Below are 19,505 nucleotides of genomic sequence, written 5' to 3'. Positions count from 1 at the left end.
CAGCTTCATGAAGTCGCCTATCCGCGTGATCCTCTCAGTTAACCCATTGCATAGCCACTCTGGGGGTAAGAGGCGGCTTAGTGCGCTAGGTCTCGTGTGCTGGGACAGGATGTCCCTGGGAGAGTGGCGGAGCGCCCGGTGTTGTTAGGTACGCGGCTTGGCAGCACGGTGCTACAAAAGCACTCGAGAGGATTACCGTTGCTGAGAACAGAGCTTCTAGAAAAAATGGTTTTTACCGCAAAAGTATATATTATGCACTGTCAGACGGTGCTCAGGGTGATAGGGGCTAAGGGTCCGTTTCCCTGAACTGCTCGTGTGCTGGTGTCGAAAGAAAAAAGGAAGACAGAGGCAGGGGCTGGTTCTCGACATTTCTTCCAAATTGGCAACGTAGAGAGTAACTGCCAAAACTACAGGGCGCTCTAGGATGGGAACAGGAAGGTGCCACAAAAGATGTATAACAATCAAGGGGATGACGAATGTTGGGATATAGCCGAGAACACGCCGTTCGTTGCAACCATCCTTAGCACGCGATACACTAACAAATAAATTCGTTTCCAGCAAATGCAGCAAACCATTTCTCTGGTCCGGGGTTAGGTTCGCCACCTTCCCGGAGCAAGAGAGTAAGTAGCAGTCCCGCTTGTTGTTGTTGTAGCAATGAGGTTACTTCCCGAAGGCTTTGGGGAGCGTTATCGATGTGATGGTCCATTGCCGGATACAGATGCGGTACGCTCCGGTAACACAGCACCATTAAGGTGCTAGCCCGACCTTCTCAGGAACGATTTATATGGCCACATTAAACCTTCAGGCCACCCCCCCCCCCCCAACTTCCATGAGGAGCTTGGGATTGCCAGAGCCTCGTCTATTAGTGAAACAGAATTCGCGCGGATAAGTGAGGTTAACAATTGGGTTTGGAGAAGCTATATATTGCGCTGGCAACCTAAACGGTTGCGCTACACACCCCTTGAACCTGGTATTTTAGTCGCCTCTTACGACAGGCATACTTACCGCTAGTATATTCTGACCCCCTAACCCGCTGGGGGCGAGCAGTCCCGCAACAAGGATCTGCTCCGAGGATGACAATATGTGTAAGGAACGTAACAAATAATATGTGGTTATTCTCAAATAACAGCCCTTGGTCGAGAAAAATACCGAGTGGTTCCGGTACATTGGCTATATATGTATATATAATCGGCTGCCGTGGGAAGCGGAGAGCAGTCACACCAAAACGTAACTTTAGGCTTTAAAAGGCTAAGACGGCCCAATTATTTAAAATAAAACTAACACCTTCGTTTAAAAGTTATTTAAGTGATTTTATTTGTTAGATATAATAAGTACAACTTTCTTGGGAATCAATGGTAGAATAAACTTAGTCAGAACTTAAATACTACATTATTAAAAAATGGACTGTAACAGATAATAAATAAATAAAATAATTTATAATGACTAAATAAATATTTACCTAAATATACACCTTTTGAAATTTGAGTTCAGAAAATTGCAATTCAAGTTCAGAAAATTACAATTCAAGTTCAGAATTTTCAATTTAAATTCAGAAATTTAAAATTCAAGTTCAGAAATTCCAATTTAAATTCAGAAAATTACAATTCAAGTTCAGAATTTTCATTTCAAGTTCAGAAAATTACAATTCAAGTTCAGAAAATTACAATTCAAGTTCAGGAAATTACATTTCAAGTGCAGAAAATTACAGTTCGAATTCAGAAATTTATAAGTAGGGCGTTAATTTTCAAAAGTTATTTTAATTAATTAATTTTATACCTATATGTTACTTGAGGAAGTGTTGATGCTTCGTTGATCATGTTGCCAAAATGGTGGCTTGGGTATAGTGTACCCTAAGGTTTCCTCAAGGTGTGTACATACCGAACCTTGAAATCAAATGGAGGATAATTCTTTCCAACAAGTGCATGATGACGCTACAGCCAAGAAAGTACTGCAGTCGAAACAGCAGTTTGGAAGCAGTGGAAGGGAAAAGCTTCCACAGAGTTGCGAAGGTGGAGAAAGACTTGACCTCTCATGGTGATGCCAATCGCCGTCAGTTACGCGAAACTGGAAAAGCTGGCATGATTTATTACGAAACTGCCAAAATCGCGATTAAGGGCCAATTCATGATGAATGATGATGACGGCGGATAAGTTGAGATATTTTGACATATGGCGCCAAGATCTATGCAGACAGTACATATAAGTTACTTCTGGGAGTGTGGACGCTCCTTTGACTGTTTAAGTGGTCATATCTTCGTCATCACTGCTGTCATACTCAGTGCAGATCAATGATTGTGACGCTAAGAATAGCTGGATGGCATTGCAATCTTATGAGCGAGAGCTTTTTTCTTCGCTATCTCGCAAAACTGATTTAAACGAGTTAAGATGTTCAATGCTTCTTTAACAAATAGATACCAACTTACATACATTTATTTCCATTGGATGAAAAAAATACCTGACAAATTTTCTGAACTTGAATTGTAATTTTCTGAACTTGAATTGCAATTTTCTGAATTTAAATTGTAATTTTTTGAACTTGAATTGGAAATTTCTGAATTTAAATTGGAATTTCTGAACTTTAGTTGTAATTTTCTGCATATGTATTGTAAATTTCTGAATTTAAATTGGAACTTCTGTAATTTTCTGAACTGGAAAAAGTGTAGTAACATCCGATACCGAAATAAGAAACCATTTTGTTTTACAGTATTGACATTTTTTCTTTTGTTAATAAGAAAAATGTTTTTTAACTGCTGAGTAGTAAATGCATTTCGATAAATATGCTATTTGAAAAATGTTAATACTGCACATAAAAACGTATTCCTACTCAAGTTTCAGCGAATTTAATTTATATTTGTGCGCTTAAACTATGTATATAATATAATTATTAGTTTTATTGTCTTTATCTAAATCGCATTTACTGGCCAAGCCAAATGCATACATTTTTTTTTTTTTTTTCTTATTACAACACAATTGGCTCCTCGTCAACAGATTTTTTATTCTTACGTCGCCGACTTGATTTAATTTTGCTTAATACATTATAGGCTTGTTGAATTTCAATAAATCGTTGATTAGCAGTTGCTTTAAGCTTTTCATCCTTTACCTTATCTGGATGGAATTCTTTTGAAAGTTTACGATAAGCTGACGTAATTTCAGCTTGTGAAGCTGTTGCACCAACACCCAAAACTTTATAAGAATTACGTTCGCCATCTACATCCATACTTTCGAAAATTTCTTTCCATGTCTCATACCAACCATGATGTTGACCATATTGATATGTATCTTTAAGTGCTTGTGTAAAATCAGTCCACCAAGCGGATGTGAGAAAATTGCGTAACGCTTCATGTATGGGCACCTCACCACCCTCCTCATCGGTGATAGTACCATTGAAATAGAGAAAGCAACACCAACACGATAAGTACAATATAAGTGCAGCTGATAGTTTAATAGTACGTTCAGCAATACCATGACGTCGTGGTGGTGTGCGCAACCATTGTTTGGAATATGTATCAAAAACTAAAGCTGATACCAGTGCAGTGAGTAACAAGGAATAGGTTTCATCATAAATGAAATAACGCATAGGATAAATTAGAATAGCACCAATTAAACAATGCCACCAAACACCACGTTCACGTCCAATATTTCCTACTGTCCAAACACCCAATGAAACAAAAACCGGTATGAGCCAATGTAGAAAACTCCAATCTATGCCACCGAATATGGTTTCAGGTATTGCCATAAGTACAAGCTGCCCAAAGAGATAACCGATCATAACTTCGCCCACAAAACGTCTAGCTGAGTAAGGCGGACGTCGATTCGCTTGCAAACGTGAAACAAAGGATTTAATGAATTCCGGATCTTCATTGGCATCACGTACATATTCGGGTATAAGGAAAATTTCAGCTAACCAACCAATACCAAAATAACCGCCTAATGTACTTAACCATATGAATGCGTGTCGATCACGATGCAAATAAAGATGATGTAAGCCAAATATACCACCAAAAAGCCATAATATATAAGCAATTATCACAGATTTTTGTGGTGGCAAGGTGTTTGCCTCATTTTGTTTAGCACTTTTTATATTACTACTAGCAACAGGTTTGCCATTCGTTAGTGGTTTGCCATTCGAGTTTGCAGCGACGGGATGAGACTCTTTTGTGTCCTCTTTAGACATGATGATCTTGCAAAGAAAATTTAAACTTCGATTACATTATAATTTGAAATTAAGTTAGATACTAAAGAAAGTTGAAGATGAAATGTTAAAAATTTATCAAAACAAATAACATGACAGTCTGGTCACCGATTTCTGGTTTCACAACGCGCTCAGAACATCTACGGGATGACAATAATATGCAAAAACCGATAGTTCCAGCTGAACTGTTACGAGCGGCGACATCCCAAAAATTAAACAACTATATGTCCACTAACAAACTATTGAATCTTTCTGTTGAGTCAACCACCCACCAGGACCGAACCCTGTCAAATCACAAATGACATGGGCTAGTCCTTTGTCGACAAGGCTAAAAGTGGCCCACTAGCCAGGGCGAAGGGGGGCTTAAGGCAATCCCCGAAGATTTTGGGGAGTGTTCTCGGTGTTGATGGTTCTTTGTCGATGCAGATCCGGTACGTTACGGTAACAAGCACCATTGAGATACTAGCCCGACCATCTCGGGAACGATTTAGTATGACCACATGAAACCTTCTAGGCCATCCCGCCCTCTCACCCACTAGATCCATGAGGAACTTGGGGTCGCCAGAGACTCGACTATTAAAGAAACAGGATTCGCCGCAGATAGGTGAAATTGAAAATTGGGTTGGAGAAGCTATAAATTGCGTTGGTAACACCGCGCCTAGCGCGGGTATATTCTTAGCCCTTCACCCGCTGGGATGGGAAAGTGTGGGTTTTTGTGGTTGGTGGAGCGGTTAAGACACTCGTCGAAGGTTTAGAAAGTATTATTTATGTTGAAAGTTATTTGCCCGATTTTAAGGTACTACACCGGATTAAAAGGGTTGAACGGGGCAGCTCATGCTTCCGCAACCCAATGTCTACCTCAATTACGCGGGAATCCTATTACAAATATGCATGTATGATACACATATTTAGTGTCGGAATGAAGCGGATATATGTATATCCGGCAAAGGACCATCAACGTCGATAACACTCCCCAAAACCTTTGCAGTGTCCTAATCGCTACAACAAAAACAATCAGATATGACCATTTGGGACCTTCTACGTATACCCCCTCGTTCCATAATAAAAATTTAGGGTAACCAAATTCCCGCCACTCAAATTTATAACCAGATCCACTAGGGGAGGTTTACAATTGTGTTGATGCCTAACAACCTTTCGAACCTTTAGAAAGCTTGCTTTCAGTAAATATAGCAACAGCAAACTTTTACAATATTATCGGCCGTGTTTTTATTTAAAAAAAAACCCTTTCCGTATTTGGCTTAAATGGAAATTATGATGCCATAGAACAGAGTTTAGCCTATCGTAAAAAAGCTGTACTGGTGCCTTTGAAATCAGAAATTTTTCTTACGAAAGTACTGTTATCGTAATATCAAGCTGGGCCTTCGACACTGCCCAGTGTCACTTTTCCCACAATTCCTAAGTCTGGTTCACGATCCGCCACCGTATGTTTCAAACAACTATGTCCTCTTCGCGAATACTAAAAGTTTTCTAGGAAAAATTTAAAAAAAAATTTCGCTGCAAATGCCATAAACGCATCATTAACGATATTTTTTGAGCTGTCGAATTCAATTGCATATACATACATACATACGTACTTACTAAATATTGTTTGTGAATTATGTTGCTTTCTTATCGAATCGTTAATACTATGCAATTCTTAATTTGGCCGCTTTCTCTTTTCACAAATTCCAACTACGATATATCTGAATTCTATATATACATACGCACATACCTACTTGGAAGAAAGCTTCAATTAGTTGACTGGAGTGGATAAATACAAAATAGCTCACCTCTGAAAAGTTTTTACCAAGTTATGTTGTTCATTTCCCGTAAAAATGTTACAATAACAAAGAAAATGCAATGCTCTATTAAACTTTATAAGCTTTCTTCACTTGTTGATAGTGTTAGCTGAAAACCTTTGCTTTCCAACTGCGTCTGCGTTCAAGCTGCTAATGACGCTTAAATGGGTCGACCTTAATCGATTAGCATAAAAAAGCCCACTTAATGTTATTTCGAAAATTAAATACAAGTTTATTCACTTTATTATTTAAAAATAAGCACTTTTATATATAAATTCAAATAAGATATTTTTATGTTCACTTAGAATTCTGATAGGGCTTTATGTATGTCAGCTATTTTCTCTTTTTAGAGATGAGTTTTTGCTCTCCCATTTTAAGGGCTAATTGAACTTCCTGAAAGGCCAATTAATGGTGACTTATAACCATAAAACCATAACCAGATAAAACAGCTGATCGAACCTACCTTATGGAAATCAATGTAATCGATTAATATGCCATACTATAACGCCAACGACATAACCATAGCATAGCCAACAAATTGGTTTTTGGTTTCTCGCCATATCCATAACCTAAAAATATTGCAGTTGGTGAAGAGACTTATTTTTTCTGGAATATGTTTGTAATTTTTTGCGTTTTCTTCATTTTTATGAAATTTTCACGTTTTTTAACTTAAGGCACCATTAATCGATCACATTGGAGATGGTTATGGATATGGGTATGGTTACGACTATGGCGTTAGGGTTAAAGGCCACATTAAACTTCTTTAACCCTAACGCCATAGTTGATCGATTAATGGTGCCGTATGTCGTATCGCTGTAGTCGTATCCCTAACGTAATCAGCTCTTTATCGCTACGACAGTGAACCCATTGGTTGGCTACGATACGGTTACGACCTTAGCGGCACCAATAATCGATTGCATTGATTTCCATAAGGTTGGTCGAATCAGCTGTTATAAGGTTACCGATACGGTTACCGATAAAGCACCAATGTCTGCAGCTTTAACCTAAAAATCGTGAAAATTTCATAAAAATGAAGAAAACGCAAAACATTACAAACAAATTCCACAAAAAATAGTCTCTTAAGCTAATTCGGTGCCGCTAAGGTCGTAACCGTATCGTAGCCAACCAATTGGTTTTTGGTGTACCGTCGTAACAATAAACAGCTGATTACGTTACGGATACGACTACAGCGATACGACATACGGCACCAATGACCCCCGCTTTAGTCATAACGTATCCAAAGCAATGAACAAAATCTACAAAAAGTTATTAAATTCACCAATTCAAATATTTTTAGGTTATTGATGTGGCGAGAAACCAAAAACCAAATTTTTGGCTATCATCACAAATCACATAAACAAGATTGCGCATTGCGAATGTAAACAAAAGATCAGCTGTTTTTTATGGGCAATTTTTACGTCATTTTCCTTTAGCTCTTCTTTTCTCTCTCTTTCTTTCATTCGCTCAAGCAGTCAAGTGTGACGTAGATAGCAGAACGAAGCAATTTTGAATTCGTGAATGCGCAATCTTGTGTGTGGTTTGTGGGCTATGATATGGTTATAGCGTTAGCGTTATGGCACCATTAATCGATTACATTGATTTCCATAAGGTATGTTCGATTAGCTGTTTTATCTGGTTATGGTTTTATGGTTATAAGGCACCATTAATTGGCCCTTTAGACTTAATTTACATATAACGAGACTATCTTCATTTTCAAACTTAAAGGGCGAATTAATGGTGACTTATAACCATAAAGCCATAACCAGATAAAACAGCTGATCGAATCTACCTTAAGGAAATCAATGTAATCGAGTTAGCGTTATGGTACGGCACCATTAATCGATTACATTGATTTCCATAAGGTAGGTTCGAACAGCTGTTTTATCTGGTTATGGCTTTATGGTTATAAGTCACCATTAATTCGCGCTTAACTTCTATTCGTTAATTATATAACTAGATTTTCAATAGAAATTTTTCGCCTCGAAAATCGGTAATTATGGAACAATTTTAAAAATGCGGATTTGGTTTCATAAAAAAGGTCCAACTATAGAGTGTTATTCCTAATTGAAAGCACAAAATAAAAGAGAAACGTGAAAATAAGGCAGAAAATAATCTAACTTATAGAGATTGAAAACGCGTAGATTATCTATTGGCGATTTAATATAGATCAATATATGTGTAAACGTGCTGTTGGTTTTAACTGGAGGTGGCTAAAACGGCCATTAAAATAGAACTTGACCTGGCACCGCCCTTAGGTATTTCTTAATGATTATTATCGAATTTTGATTGTTTGATAGAACCATGGCGGAACGATACAAGGTGGCAGCATGGTGACATACCTACAAACATAAATAAAAATTTCATGCACTTTGTTTTTGTAAATTCGATGGACAAATGTCAAAATCGTACGGCACCGGAAGTTGATGTATCACATCAAATAAAAAAAGTTTATAATCAGCTGTCCCATGCTGCCACCTTGTATCTTTGCGCCATGGATAGAACTCTCTAAAATTTAAGCTAGAGTAGTGCTTTTTCGTTCATTTCAGAGATTCGAATCTTTTGTTCTTTTTCTGATGAACGACCAAGTTGTTCTTTTTGTTCATTTGTTCTTTTTTTTTCAAGCAAATTTGTTCACTGCTGCTCGCCTCGTGGAAAAAGGCAACAAGTATAGATTGGGGTGTGTATGCAGCAATGCTTTGTGTAGGTATTAGAGTTGTGCTTTTTCGTTCATTTCAGAGATTCGAATCTTTTGTTCTTTTTCTGATGAACGACCAAGTTGTTCTTTTTGTTCATTTGTTCTTTTTTTTTTCAAGCAAATTTGTTCACTGCTGCTCGCCCCGCGGAAAAAGGCAACAAGTATAGATTGGGGTGTGTATGCAGCATTGCTTTGTGTAGGTATATTTAAATGTGTTATGAATAAATAAGTTAATATATATATGTATAATTACCCTGCAAAAATCGCGAGTACTCCATGCATGCATGTATGGAGTACTCGCTATGGACCAACCGAGTACTCCAAAATTAACCACAATTCATACAAAAAATATGGTCCAATTAACATTGCGATGTCCTAGGACTGGACCATATACTCCAGCTTCGCATTACATCAGAGTAATCCATGGAGTACCCACAGTCCAATAAACATCGTGTAGTGATTACAATCGTTAAAAACGAGCAATGATCGGCTTACAATATGTTCATGTAGAAACATGAGTTGGTCCATTGCTGCATTACTGTGGAGTATAAATGTAATTACTCCAGTGGACCACATGATCCAACGATTTTTGCAGGGCACACATATCTTTAGTGTAAGTGGCATCATCGACATCCGTGCTCACTGTGAATTTCTGCGTATGTATGTATGAATTTAGAGCCTCCTGCGATTTACAACCAGATTGACTGAATTTTGTGTGTGTTAGTGCAGTCGGGTGGCTTCGTGACACACGTATTTGTTGTCGGCTACACGTTGATGAAAATCAAAAATTTTTGATTTTTTCATTTGACGCTTGCTTATTTAATAGTCGCGTGGTGTGATTGACAAAACAGCAGTGTTGTATTTAGTTTGTGTCGTCATTCACAATGAACAAGTACGCAGAAGAACAGCAATTCATATTAAAATTTATTGAAAATTATCAATGTTTACCAGCTTTATGGAATGTAAAGCTTTTATTATTATTTAATAAAATTTTTATTAATTTTTTTATTATTTAATAAAACTGCTGTAGTTGCAAGTAAAAAAAATCATTATCCGATGACGACATATTCACATCGGAACGCTACGGTTTCTCAATGCAAATGTTGATTGATGGCTTTTTATTTGATAGTCGCGGGGAAAGCGTCAAATACCCGACACGCACAGATAAAAAAATTCAGTCAATCTCGTTGTAAATCGCAGGAGTCTTTAAAAGAACAAATAGAACCGAAGTCGAAGATCTAGTTCACTTGTTCTGTTGAGAGACCCGGTCAATTGAACAAGTTCAGAACGAAACGACCCAACTCTAATTAAAGCGCAGCGGTTGTCGCTTGGTGTTAATTTTGTAAAAAAATAAATTTATTTACTAATTTATATATGAAATGGTAATTGAGTGTCGAGCTTGTCTTAATACAAATGACACGTCGTTTATACGGATGGATTCGAATATTGGTGATGGCATTGATTTCTTTACATGCTTTTGTGTATGCACCCAACTAAATGCACAACTCAATGATGGATTACCAGAAGTACTTTGTAGCAATTGCTCCCAGGATCTTCAATTAGCCTTCAATTTTGTGCAAAACGCAAAGCAAGCTGACCGATTGCTTAGAGAGCGTTTAATTAGTAAAAGTATAAGCGGAGATACATTAGAAGCATTAGACAAAGCAGGCGTTTCAATAGTAGAGGAGTCAGTAACTGTTTTAGAGGGTGCAGTTGATTCTTATGTAGTCGAAGAGCTTCTTGAAGATGATACCGATGAAATTGAAATTGATGTCAATGAGTGTGACGCAAATATTACAATTAAGGTAAGTAAAAGCCAATGAATTTTTGTAGTTGATTAGATCTGTTGTTGCTGTAGCAGCGTTTCGCCCCATCCAATAAATGCGAACTCTCACAAATTGTCATCAATGTTTTCCAATGGTGAGTCGGAGGAAACGTACAGGGTTGGACCAGAGTGATAAGGGTGTTAGATGCGTTGGTTTTACCATGCAATTAAAAATTTACCGAAATTCTATTAAACACAAGGCCTTCTATTCGTCATATGTGCTTTTTTTTAATCATATTTTGGTAAAAGACTAGAACAGTGGTCGCCTGCTAATATATGTGCAGAAATGTCGGAAAACGTTTGAAAATACGTTTTGAGCCCGACCACAATGATTCGAAGGCAAAAAATAATAATTTTAGTTCTGTTATTGTTGTTTTTGTAGCGATAAGGTTACTCCTCGAATGCTTTGGGGAGTGTTATCGATGTGATGGTCCTTTGCCGGATGCAGATCGGGTAAGCTCCAGTAACACAGCACCATTAAGGTTCTAGCCCGACCATCTCGGGAATGATTTATATGGCCACAATAAACCTTCAGGCCATAACTCCCTCCCCACCCCCAAGTTCCATGAGGAGTTTGGAAAAGCTATATATTGCGCCTAACCTAACCTACGACGGCATACCTACCGCGGGTATATTCTGACCTCCTAACCCGCTGGGGTTTTTTATTTCTGCCAAGAGATATTTTGATGGATTTGTTGCATACAATGCTTACGCACAAAGGTATATTGAGATTATTAAATTTTGATCACCAAACGGATTTTGGAACCACCCAGTGTATTTTTGGCTGCATATTCTATTAGTGCACCATTGACGATCTGGGTAAAATTTAAGCATTTTTTTTATAACACCTTTTTTTAATTTGTATGGGCCAAAACTGGGAATCTGCGGAATAAGAAAAATTTAGTTTTGGCATCTTCGCAGTTTGATTTCTTTTCCAATTTTTATTTATATTTTTTGTCGAAGCGTGGGCACTAAATGAAAATTTTGCCGTAATTTTTTTCTACATAGACGTTGTCGATGTTGTTGTTGTTGTTGTTGTTTTAGCAGTGCTTCGCCCCATCCAATAGGTGCGACCAATCACAAATTGTCATGAATATTTTCCAACGGGGAGTCGGAGGAAACGTGCAGGGTTGGACCAGAGTGATAAGGGTGTTAGATGCGTTGGTTTTACCATGCAATTAAAAATTTACCGAAATTCTATTAAACACAAGGCCTTCTATTCGTCATATGTGCTTTTTTTTAATCATATTTTGGTAAAAGACTAGAACAGTGGTCGCCTGCTAATATATGTGCAGAAATGTCGGAAAACGTTTGAAAATACGTTTTGAGCCCGACCACAATGATTCGAAGGCAAAAAATAATAATTTTAGTTCTGTTATTGTTGTTTTTGTAGCGATAAGGTTACTCCTCGAAGGCTTTTGGGAGTGTTATCGATGTGATGGTCCTTTGCCGGATACAGATCGGCTAAGCTCCGGTAACACAGCACCATTAAGGTTCTAGCCCGACCATCTCGGGAACGATTTATATGGCCACAGTAAACCTTCAAGCCATAACTCCCTCCCCACCCCAAGTTCCATGAGGAGTTTGGAGAAGCTATATATTGCGCCTAACCTAACCTACGACGACATACCTACCGCGGGTATATTCTGACCCCCTAACCCGCTGGGGTATTTTATTTCTGCCAAGAGATATTTTGATGGATTTGTTGTATACAATGCTTACGGACAAAGGTATCTTGAGATTATTAAATTTTGATCACCAAACGGATTTTGGAACCACCCAGTGTATTTTTGGCTGCATATTCTATTAGTGCACCATTGACGATCTGGGTAAAATTTAAGCATTTTTTTTTAATTTGTATGTGCCAAAACTGGGAATCTGCGGAATAAGAAAAATTTAGTTTTGGCATCTTCGCGGTTTGATTTCTTTTCCAATTTTTGTTTATATTTTTTGTCGAAGCGTGGGCACTAAATGAAAATTTTGCCGTAATTTTTTTCTACATAGACGTTGTTGTTGTTGTTGTAGCAGTGCTTCGCCCCATCCAATAGGTGCGACCAATCACAAATTGTCATCAATGTCCTCTAACGGGAGTCCAATGAAACTTGCAGTTTCAACAGGGGTGGACCATAATGAGGTGTTAGAGGCGTTGGTTCCACAATACAGTTGAAGAGATGGTTGGTGTCATGTGGGGACACGTTACAAGCAGGACATATGTTTTGTATGTCTGGGTTGATTCTGGATAGGTAAGAGTTTAACCTGTTACAGTATCCAGATCGAAGTTGAGTTAGAGTGACTCGCGTTTCCCTGGGGAGTGTGCGTTCCTCTTCCGCAAGCTTTGGGTACTGTTCTTTGAGTACTGGATTCACTGGGCAATTCCTGGCATAAAGGTCCGACGCCTATTTGTGGAGTTCACCAAGGACCTGCTTGTGTTTTTTTGCATCATACGGCTGAGTTCTCAGGTGCCATATTTCCTCATAAGTACTGACAGCAAGAGATTTGAGGATTTTATTACGGCTCTGGATTTTCGGTACAATTGCGGATGCATGCTTGTAGGGTTCTTATTATTTTTATTTAACTTATTTTTATTTAATTTAAAGTTTCTGCCCTGTATTTTAATTTTCAATATTGATTTTTCAATTTTCAAAAATTTTGATTATTGTGAAAAATTAAAAATAAAATAGACGCATACATTTAGGCGTATTGAAAAATGTATTTTAAAGTTTTTATAAATAAAAACGGTAATTATTTGAATATTAAGCATTTTCGCTATCTCTTAGAAGGACGTCAATTCACAGTGTATACTGATCATAAGCCTTTGATATTTGCTTTAAATTCAAAGTAACTAAAGTACAAAGTTAAATAAAAATTATATGAACCCTACAATGCTCACCAAAATGTAGATCCTGATCAAACGTCACACCCAAGATTTTGGGGTGTAGGACAGTCGGTAGCGTAGTGGCATCGACGTGGATGTTCAAAATAGTCGACATTGGGACGTCCATATTGTAAATAAGGTCGCGTAGGATTTAGTCGGTGAAAATGCCAGGTTTCGCTAGGCGAAAAAACTGGAGAGATCAGGGTGGTAGCCGTTTATTCTGTTGCAAAGCTCATCGTTATGTGGACCTGGGCCTGTGGCTATTATTGTGCAGTCATCGGCGTAGGAAACAATAGAACGTCCTTCTGTTGGCGAAGGTAGCTTTGATATAGACGTTGTAGAAGACAGGTGTTTAGCTCAAAAATTCTACGGATCCCGTAACCGATTTCGGATTGATCCATAATGATTTTTCGGTTTTTTGCTAATATCTTTTGATAAAAGCAAAATTTTTATCTACCGCCTTCGATTATTGGTACTGAAGTCGCAATTTTTTCGGACGTTCAAAAGCAGTTGCCTCCTGTTAGAATTTACCAAACTTTAAGCCGAAAAATGGTAAAAATCGAGATTTTATAACAAATTTTTTAGGAATTCGTGATGTTAAAAGAGCATACCCAAATCTCAAATTCGTTAAATAATATGAATATGTGTGCATAAATACATAAATTTATTACAAATAGGTGGAAACAAGAAATGAAGAAAGTTTGGAAAAAGCGTTAGAAGAAATAGAATTTATAGAAGAGAAATCCATAAATACCAACGTTCCATATGCTATAGATGAAATAAGTGAATTTCAAGAAGAACAAATCAACAGGGGCGACTACTATGCTGAAGATGAGAGCGATGAAGAGTATTTGAGAGAATACCAAGATAATGTTGAAGAAAACAGCAATTTAGATGTCTCATTAAAGGGATCCAAATGGAAATGTATTGAATGCAAACGTATCTTATGTGGTGATGTTTCATACGAAGGTCATATGAATATGCATCGTTCGTTACGCCCATACAAATGTGATCTTTGTACATGTGCATTTCGCTGTAAGATTATGCTTGAGCGACATATTCATTTACGTCATCAGCAAACACCTCTGGATAATGTGGATGAAAAGTTTTGTAAGTATTTTAAGCAAGCATAGAAAAAAATATTTATACTTAACCGTTTACTGTTCAGCAACTACCAACTGTTATCAATGTACGAAACAATTTGCTACATCTCTAGAATTACAAGAGCATGTTGATTTAGTACATTCTAACAGCTCTACTGTCCAATGTAAAAAATGTCTGATTTTACCCCCGTTCAAACGAGCTAATATTATTGAACATTTACGCACTGAACATCCTGAAGAGTATCACAAACATTTTCCAACAGAAGAAATACCAGAACATGAACCAGTCAAGTCGACATCATGGCAGTGTGATGTTTGTAAGAGTTATATGAGTTCAGAGGTAGCTTTGCAGGATCATCGGCATGCACATCAAAACGAACGTCCGAATGTATGCCAGTTTTGTAGTAAACGTTTTACTACCACTAGTAATTTACGTCAACATATGCGTGGTGTACATACCAAAGAATATGAGAAGTTATTAAAAGGCGCTGGTGATACGATTGTACAATGTGAAATGTGCAAAAAGCAACTATTACAGCGGAATCTAGACAAGCACATGGCGTTACATAGTAGAAAAGAACGTGAAGCAAAGGAAGCTCAAACGATATTCCTCTGTGCTTACTGCTGTAAGTATGTAGTTAGTAATTCATTAAATTAAAGCATTTATGTATATACAAAATTTGGTAAAAGTCTAGAACAGCGGCTTATCGATAATTCGACGGTCCCGAGTTCACTACCCAAAAAATTGTGTTCTAACTACATCATAATCTAGGCAAGAAGCTATCAATGCATGTTGAATCCTTAATATGATTTTTTAGAATTCATCGGTCTCTGGTTTAATTCCCAAAAAAAAAAACTTATCAGCTATCTTGAAAATAAAAAAAAAAAAAATCTGCTGAGTGGAGTGGGTGGACAAATATTTTATTTTGTCTTTACCAACTCTTAAAGTTTTAACAGAAGAGATGCCGCCGACGCTGCTAACTTCGCTTTTTTGGAACTAAAAAAATTTCTTTTATTCTTATTCTACAATTAAAAACAGCTAAAAAATGTCAAAATTACGCTTTTAAACATGTTTCTCAATACTAATTTTTAACACTTTGAATTGTCATTTCCTGTTTTCATATTGGAAACTTTAAGATATTTGAAAATTCCTAGAAATTAATAAATAATTTGTAACGGATTAAAAATTCGGTCAAATAATTTGTACCGAGGACCAATCGCTATACTTTATCTCAAACTTCATAAAATGTTTAATTTTTCTGAAAAAGAAAACATTTCTTTTTTCTTTTATAACGAAAAAAACTAAAAAATGAAAAATGTTTCTTTTTCAAAAAGCTATTACAATATTCCAATTTAAAACTAGTTAAAATATCTGATTTTTTCATATTGGCGAATAATTGGCCTTTCTAGAGTTGTTTGTTTGATAACTCTAGCCTTAACCGTTGCTGAGCAATTTGATTTTGAGACTATTTTTTTTAATTCACCCCATAAAATAATAATAAATCAATGCAAAGCGCGATAACACGCAAATATATTTGAGGCCGAGCTTCTTTACCAATTTGCGCCGTGCTCCTTTTAATGTTTGGTACAAATTTGGAGGACGGGATCTACATGCTTTATGCCGACTCCGAATTTTCACTGAGGTTTTCATAGCAGAAATACACTCGGAGTGCCAAATTACTCCCGATGGGCGACTCCGGTCAGAAAAACTGTTATTTTCTAATTGAAAAATTAAAAAAATCCAGGATCGGGGTGTTAGGCGGAGCACGCTACCACCACACCACGGCGGCCGCCCAAATTACGACAATTTACCCCATAGTGCGGCGCTTTTTGGCGACGTATATCTCTAGAAGGTAGGCATGCTTCCGCTATCCGACCATTTTCAGTATTGAATCTATTTGAGCGTCCGTGATGGAAGCTCTAGATGAACGTACATTCGAATGGTTGGCAGCAAATACACAAACACCCTGCTTTTTATGAAAAAAACTAGCAGACCCGACAGACATTGTTCTGCCCTAAATTTAGTCTATCTGCATACATTTTAAATATCTCTATCTTTGTCTCACTCCTATCTCTTTCTTAATCTCCTTCCCTCCTCCAGAGGGTGCTATGTATTTTGTTCCAGTCCCATTCCGAGTCCCAGCCCCACTCCTAGTCTCAGTCCTAATCCCAGTCCCAGTCCGTCTATGGTCTACTTCCCGGAAAAAAGGATCGTAAATATTAATATAGGCAAATTTATATACCAAATTTCAGGCAAATCGAATAGGACGTATGTAAATAGGTATGTGGGTATTATTAATTCATGTCTTTATTTCGGATTCGAATGCATATCAGTTTTGCCAGGTTGATGCGACTAAATCGAATATCACAATGAAAATTACTTTAAAGCTCTCAGCAACAGCTTTCATTTGATATTCATATTGCACACACATTCTAGGGGTATCCGAGTCCACGTTTTGGCCTATATCTCGAGACTGTAGTCACAAATAGGTATGAAAACTACTCTGTACTAAAGCACTCATCAACAGCTTCATTTGATAGCCATATTGTACAAACACATCCCAGGATTACGCAGGCCCACGTTTTGATTTCAAGGCCCTAGCTAGAACGGGATAAAAAGTATCCTCTAGTATAGCTACTAGGGCTGTGAACTGCATCTGGATTTTTCAACTATCCGGATAAACCGCATATTCGAATAACTGGAAAGCTAAGCAAAAAATCCGGCTATCCGGATTCACAAATGGGAAATCCGAATATCCGCTGTTCGGCTATCCGGATACGTAAATGGAAAATCCGGATATCCGTGTGTCCGGATACTGGAATATAAAAGCTTAATATCTGTATATCAGAATTAAACGAAGCAAAACATCGAGAAATTATTCACAAAATATGTTTGTAAAAACTTAAATTTTTGGTTGAGTTCAAGGCCGGGTTTTCTTAAATAAAACACTTGGATGTGTATTTTATTTTGTTTTTATTTTTCAATATTTCGACTTCAATCTGAAGTCATCCTCAGGACTGGAAATAACATAAAACATAATTATTAAAACCAAAAAAGGCATCAACAAACATTCATTACTTACATCTTAAGCTACGCGTTGAAGACTAAAAAAGCTCTACAATAGTTATATGTAACAAGCATACAATCGGTATAGACCGAAAAAGTAAACAAACAAAAGAAGAGTAATCGTAAACAAAATTCATAAAAACAACCATACATAAGACAGCAAACAGATGAGCATCCCAACATATCATAGTTGTTGCCCCGACGACGAACGTACATACATACATATATGTAAATAATTCGATCAGCATGGTTTTTTGTGCCTAAAGCGCCAAATACACGACACGAACATTTCCGCGAACATTCCCGTTATGTCATGTTTCTGCGACCTTTTCTGTCGTGTATGGTGGTGTTTGCCAGTTCGCGGAAATGTTCGCCAAAAATCAAAATATTTTAATTTTTGGCGAACATTTGCGCGAACTGTTCTTGTGTGTATGGCGAAAAAGCTCATAATCATAGTAATTTGTGAACGGAACAGACGTGCGCGGAAAAGTAAAATGGACAATAAAAAATTTCGGAGTGAATTTATTGAAATGTATAAATCTTTGCCATCATTGTGGCAAGTAAAAAGCAAATATTATTGTAATATAATTAAAAATAATAATGATTATGCGACTTTAATCGAAAAATTAAAAAATTTTTTGTAAAAGTTGGTCAAATGTTGCCTTGCTCATACGAACGTAATTTTTAAAATCATTTTGTGACGTGAATTCCAGTTCTTTAAGAAGCTCACTTTGTCCAAGAACTGCTCGTTTTTTAAACCATTCTTTGCACCAAATTCTCAAGGATCAAGTGGACCACATGATCCAACGATTTTTGCAGGGAGGTTGCGGAATGCATATGCACAATCGGCTGTGTCTGATTTGAAATTCATTTTCCTGTCATTAGGAGTGCCCAAAATATGAAGCATTTCTAATATAAATCGTTTGATATATTTTTTCTCTTTTTCTAAGATTATCGAAGTCAGGGTGGTGTCCGGTATCCTTACAGTGGGATGATAACGCCGTTTTGTTGTCCGAAAAATTATTCCGTAATTTTATATTTGATTTGTATGCAGATATCCTTGTCTTGAGTTTTGATTTTGTAGTGTATACCTTCTGGCATACGTGGGACCCGTCGCCATTACAAGGAATCTTGTTTACCACATCGGACTGATCCTGTACCCATGTAGCTTTCATGTTACTGAAAATATGCCGCAGAGTATTGCCATATGTAAAGGCTAGTCGCACGTTTTCTTTATCATACATATTAGAATATTTTATTCTTTCGGACAATCCTCCGACGTACGTGGCCGATTTATATATTTTATCATTTGAAGATCTTTCCATATTAATTTTTCGTGGGTAATCGTGGTTTGTTTATCGAGTCTGTCTCAAACCTTGATAACACATCCTCCATTACAATGTCCGCTACGATAGGTGACGCAGCCCCCCAGCGGGTTAGGGGATCAGAATATACCCGCTGTAGGTGTGCCTGTCGTAAGAGGCGACTAAAATACCAGATTCAAGGGGCTGTGTAGCGCAACCATTCAGGTTGCCAACGCAATATATAGCTTCTCCAAACCCAATTGTCGACCTCACCTATCCGCGGCGAGTCCTGTTTCACTAACAGACGAGGTTCTGGCGACACCAAGCTCCTCATGGAACTTGGGGGTAGGGAGGGAGGGAATGGCCTGAAGGTTTAATGTGGCCACATAAATCGTTCCCGAGATGGTCGGGCTAGCGCCTTAATGGTGCTATGGTACCGGAGCGTACCGGATCTGTATCCGGCAAAGGACCATCACATCGATAACACTCCCGAAAGCCTTCGGGGAGCAACCTTATCGCTACAATAACAACAACAACATAGGTGACGCAGGTGTTCCCATCGGCATCCCTGAACATTGCTCATATATTTTTTCATTGTACTTAAAGTACCTGTTATCTTTTATGCAGAACTTGACCACTGTCATGA

The 19,505-nt window shown here is 37.5% G+C and overlaps 2 protein-coding genes across 7 annotated transcripts in view; one reads left to right on the top strand and one right to left on the bottom strand.

Moving 5' to 3' along the window:
• Positions 1–1,289: 1,289 nt before the first annotated feature.
• On the bottom strand, positions 1,290–6,324 carry wus (TM2 and DnaJ domain-containing protein wurst). Of its 4 annotated transcripts, none has more exons than XM_067784789.1 (3): positions 5,982–6,324; positions 5,787–5,923; positions 1,290–4,198 (listed from the first exon to the last, which is right to left on the bottom strand). In XM_067784789.1, the coding sequence occupies exon 3, from the start codon at positions 4,171–4,173 to the stop codon at positions 2,959–2,961; it is 1,215 nt and encodes a 404-aa protein (XP_067640890.1). In that variant the 5' UTR covers positions 4,174–4,198; positions 5,787–5,923; positions 5,982–6,324; the 3' UTR covers positions 1,290–2,958. The 4 variants fall into 4 exon arrangements, with proteins under 4 accessions (XP_067640890.1, XP_067640889.1, XP_067640887.1 ...); XM_067784788.1 differs by having other exon boundaries at positions 1,290–4,179; XM_067784786.1 differs by having other exon boundaries at positions 1,290–4,179; positions 5,791–5,923.
• A 3,585-nt stretch (positions 6,325–9,909) lies between these two features.
• The window catches only part of LOC137250976 (gastrula zinc finger protein XlCGF58.1-like), a 42,816-nt gene continuing 33,220 nt past the window's right edge, over positions 9,910–19,505 (top strand). The window contains exons 1-3 of one of the 3 annotated variants that reach the window (XR_010953138.1): positions 9,910–10,490; positions 14,063–14,495; positions 14,554–15,114. Coding sequence is in view for 2 of the 3 variants with exons in the window: in XM_067784780.1 (XP_067640881.1) it covers positions 10,065–10,490; positions 14,063–14,495; positions 14,554–15,114 (1,420 nt within the window). In the remaining variant the exon portion in view is untranslated. The remainder of the gene's footprint in view (positions 10,491–14,062; positions 14,496–14,553; positions 15,115–19,505) is intronic. The other 2 variants (XM_067784780.1, XM_067784779.1) reach the window with 2 other exon arrangements.

This window comes from Eurosta solidaginis, chromosome 4, assembly GCF_040869045.1.
Source record: "Eurosta solidaginis isolate ZX-2024a chromosome 4, ASM4086904v1, whole genome shotgun sequence".
NCBI lineage: Eukaryota > Metazoa > Arthropoda > Insecta > Diptera > Tephritidae > Eurosta > Eurosta solidaginis.
Note: the sequence above shows the minus strand (reverse complement) of the source record. Positions and strands in the feature narration are given on the sequence as shown.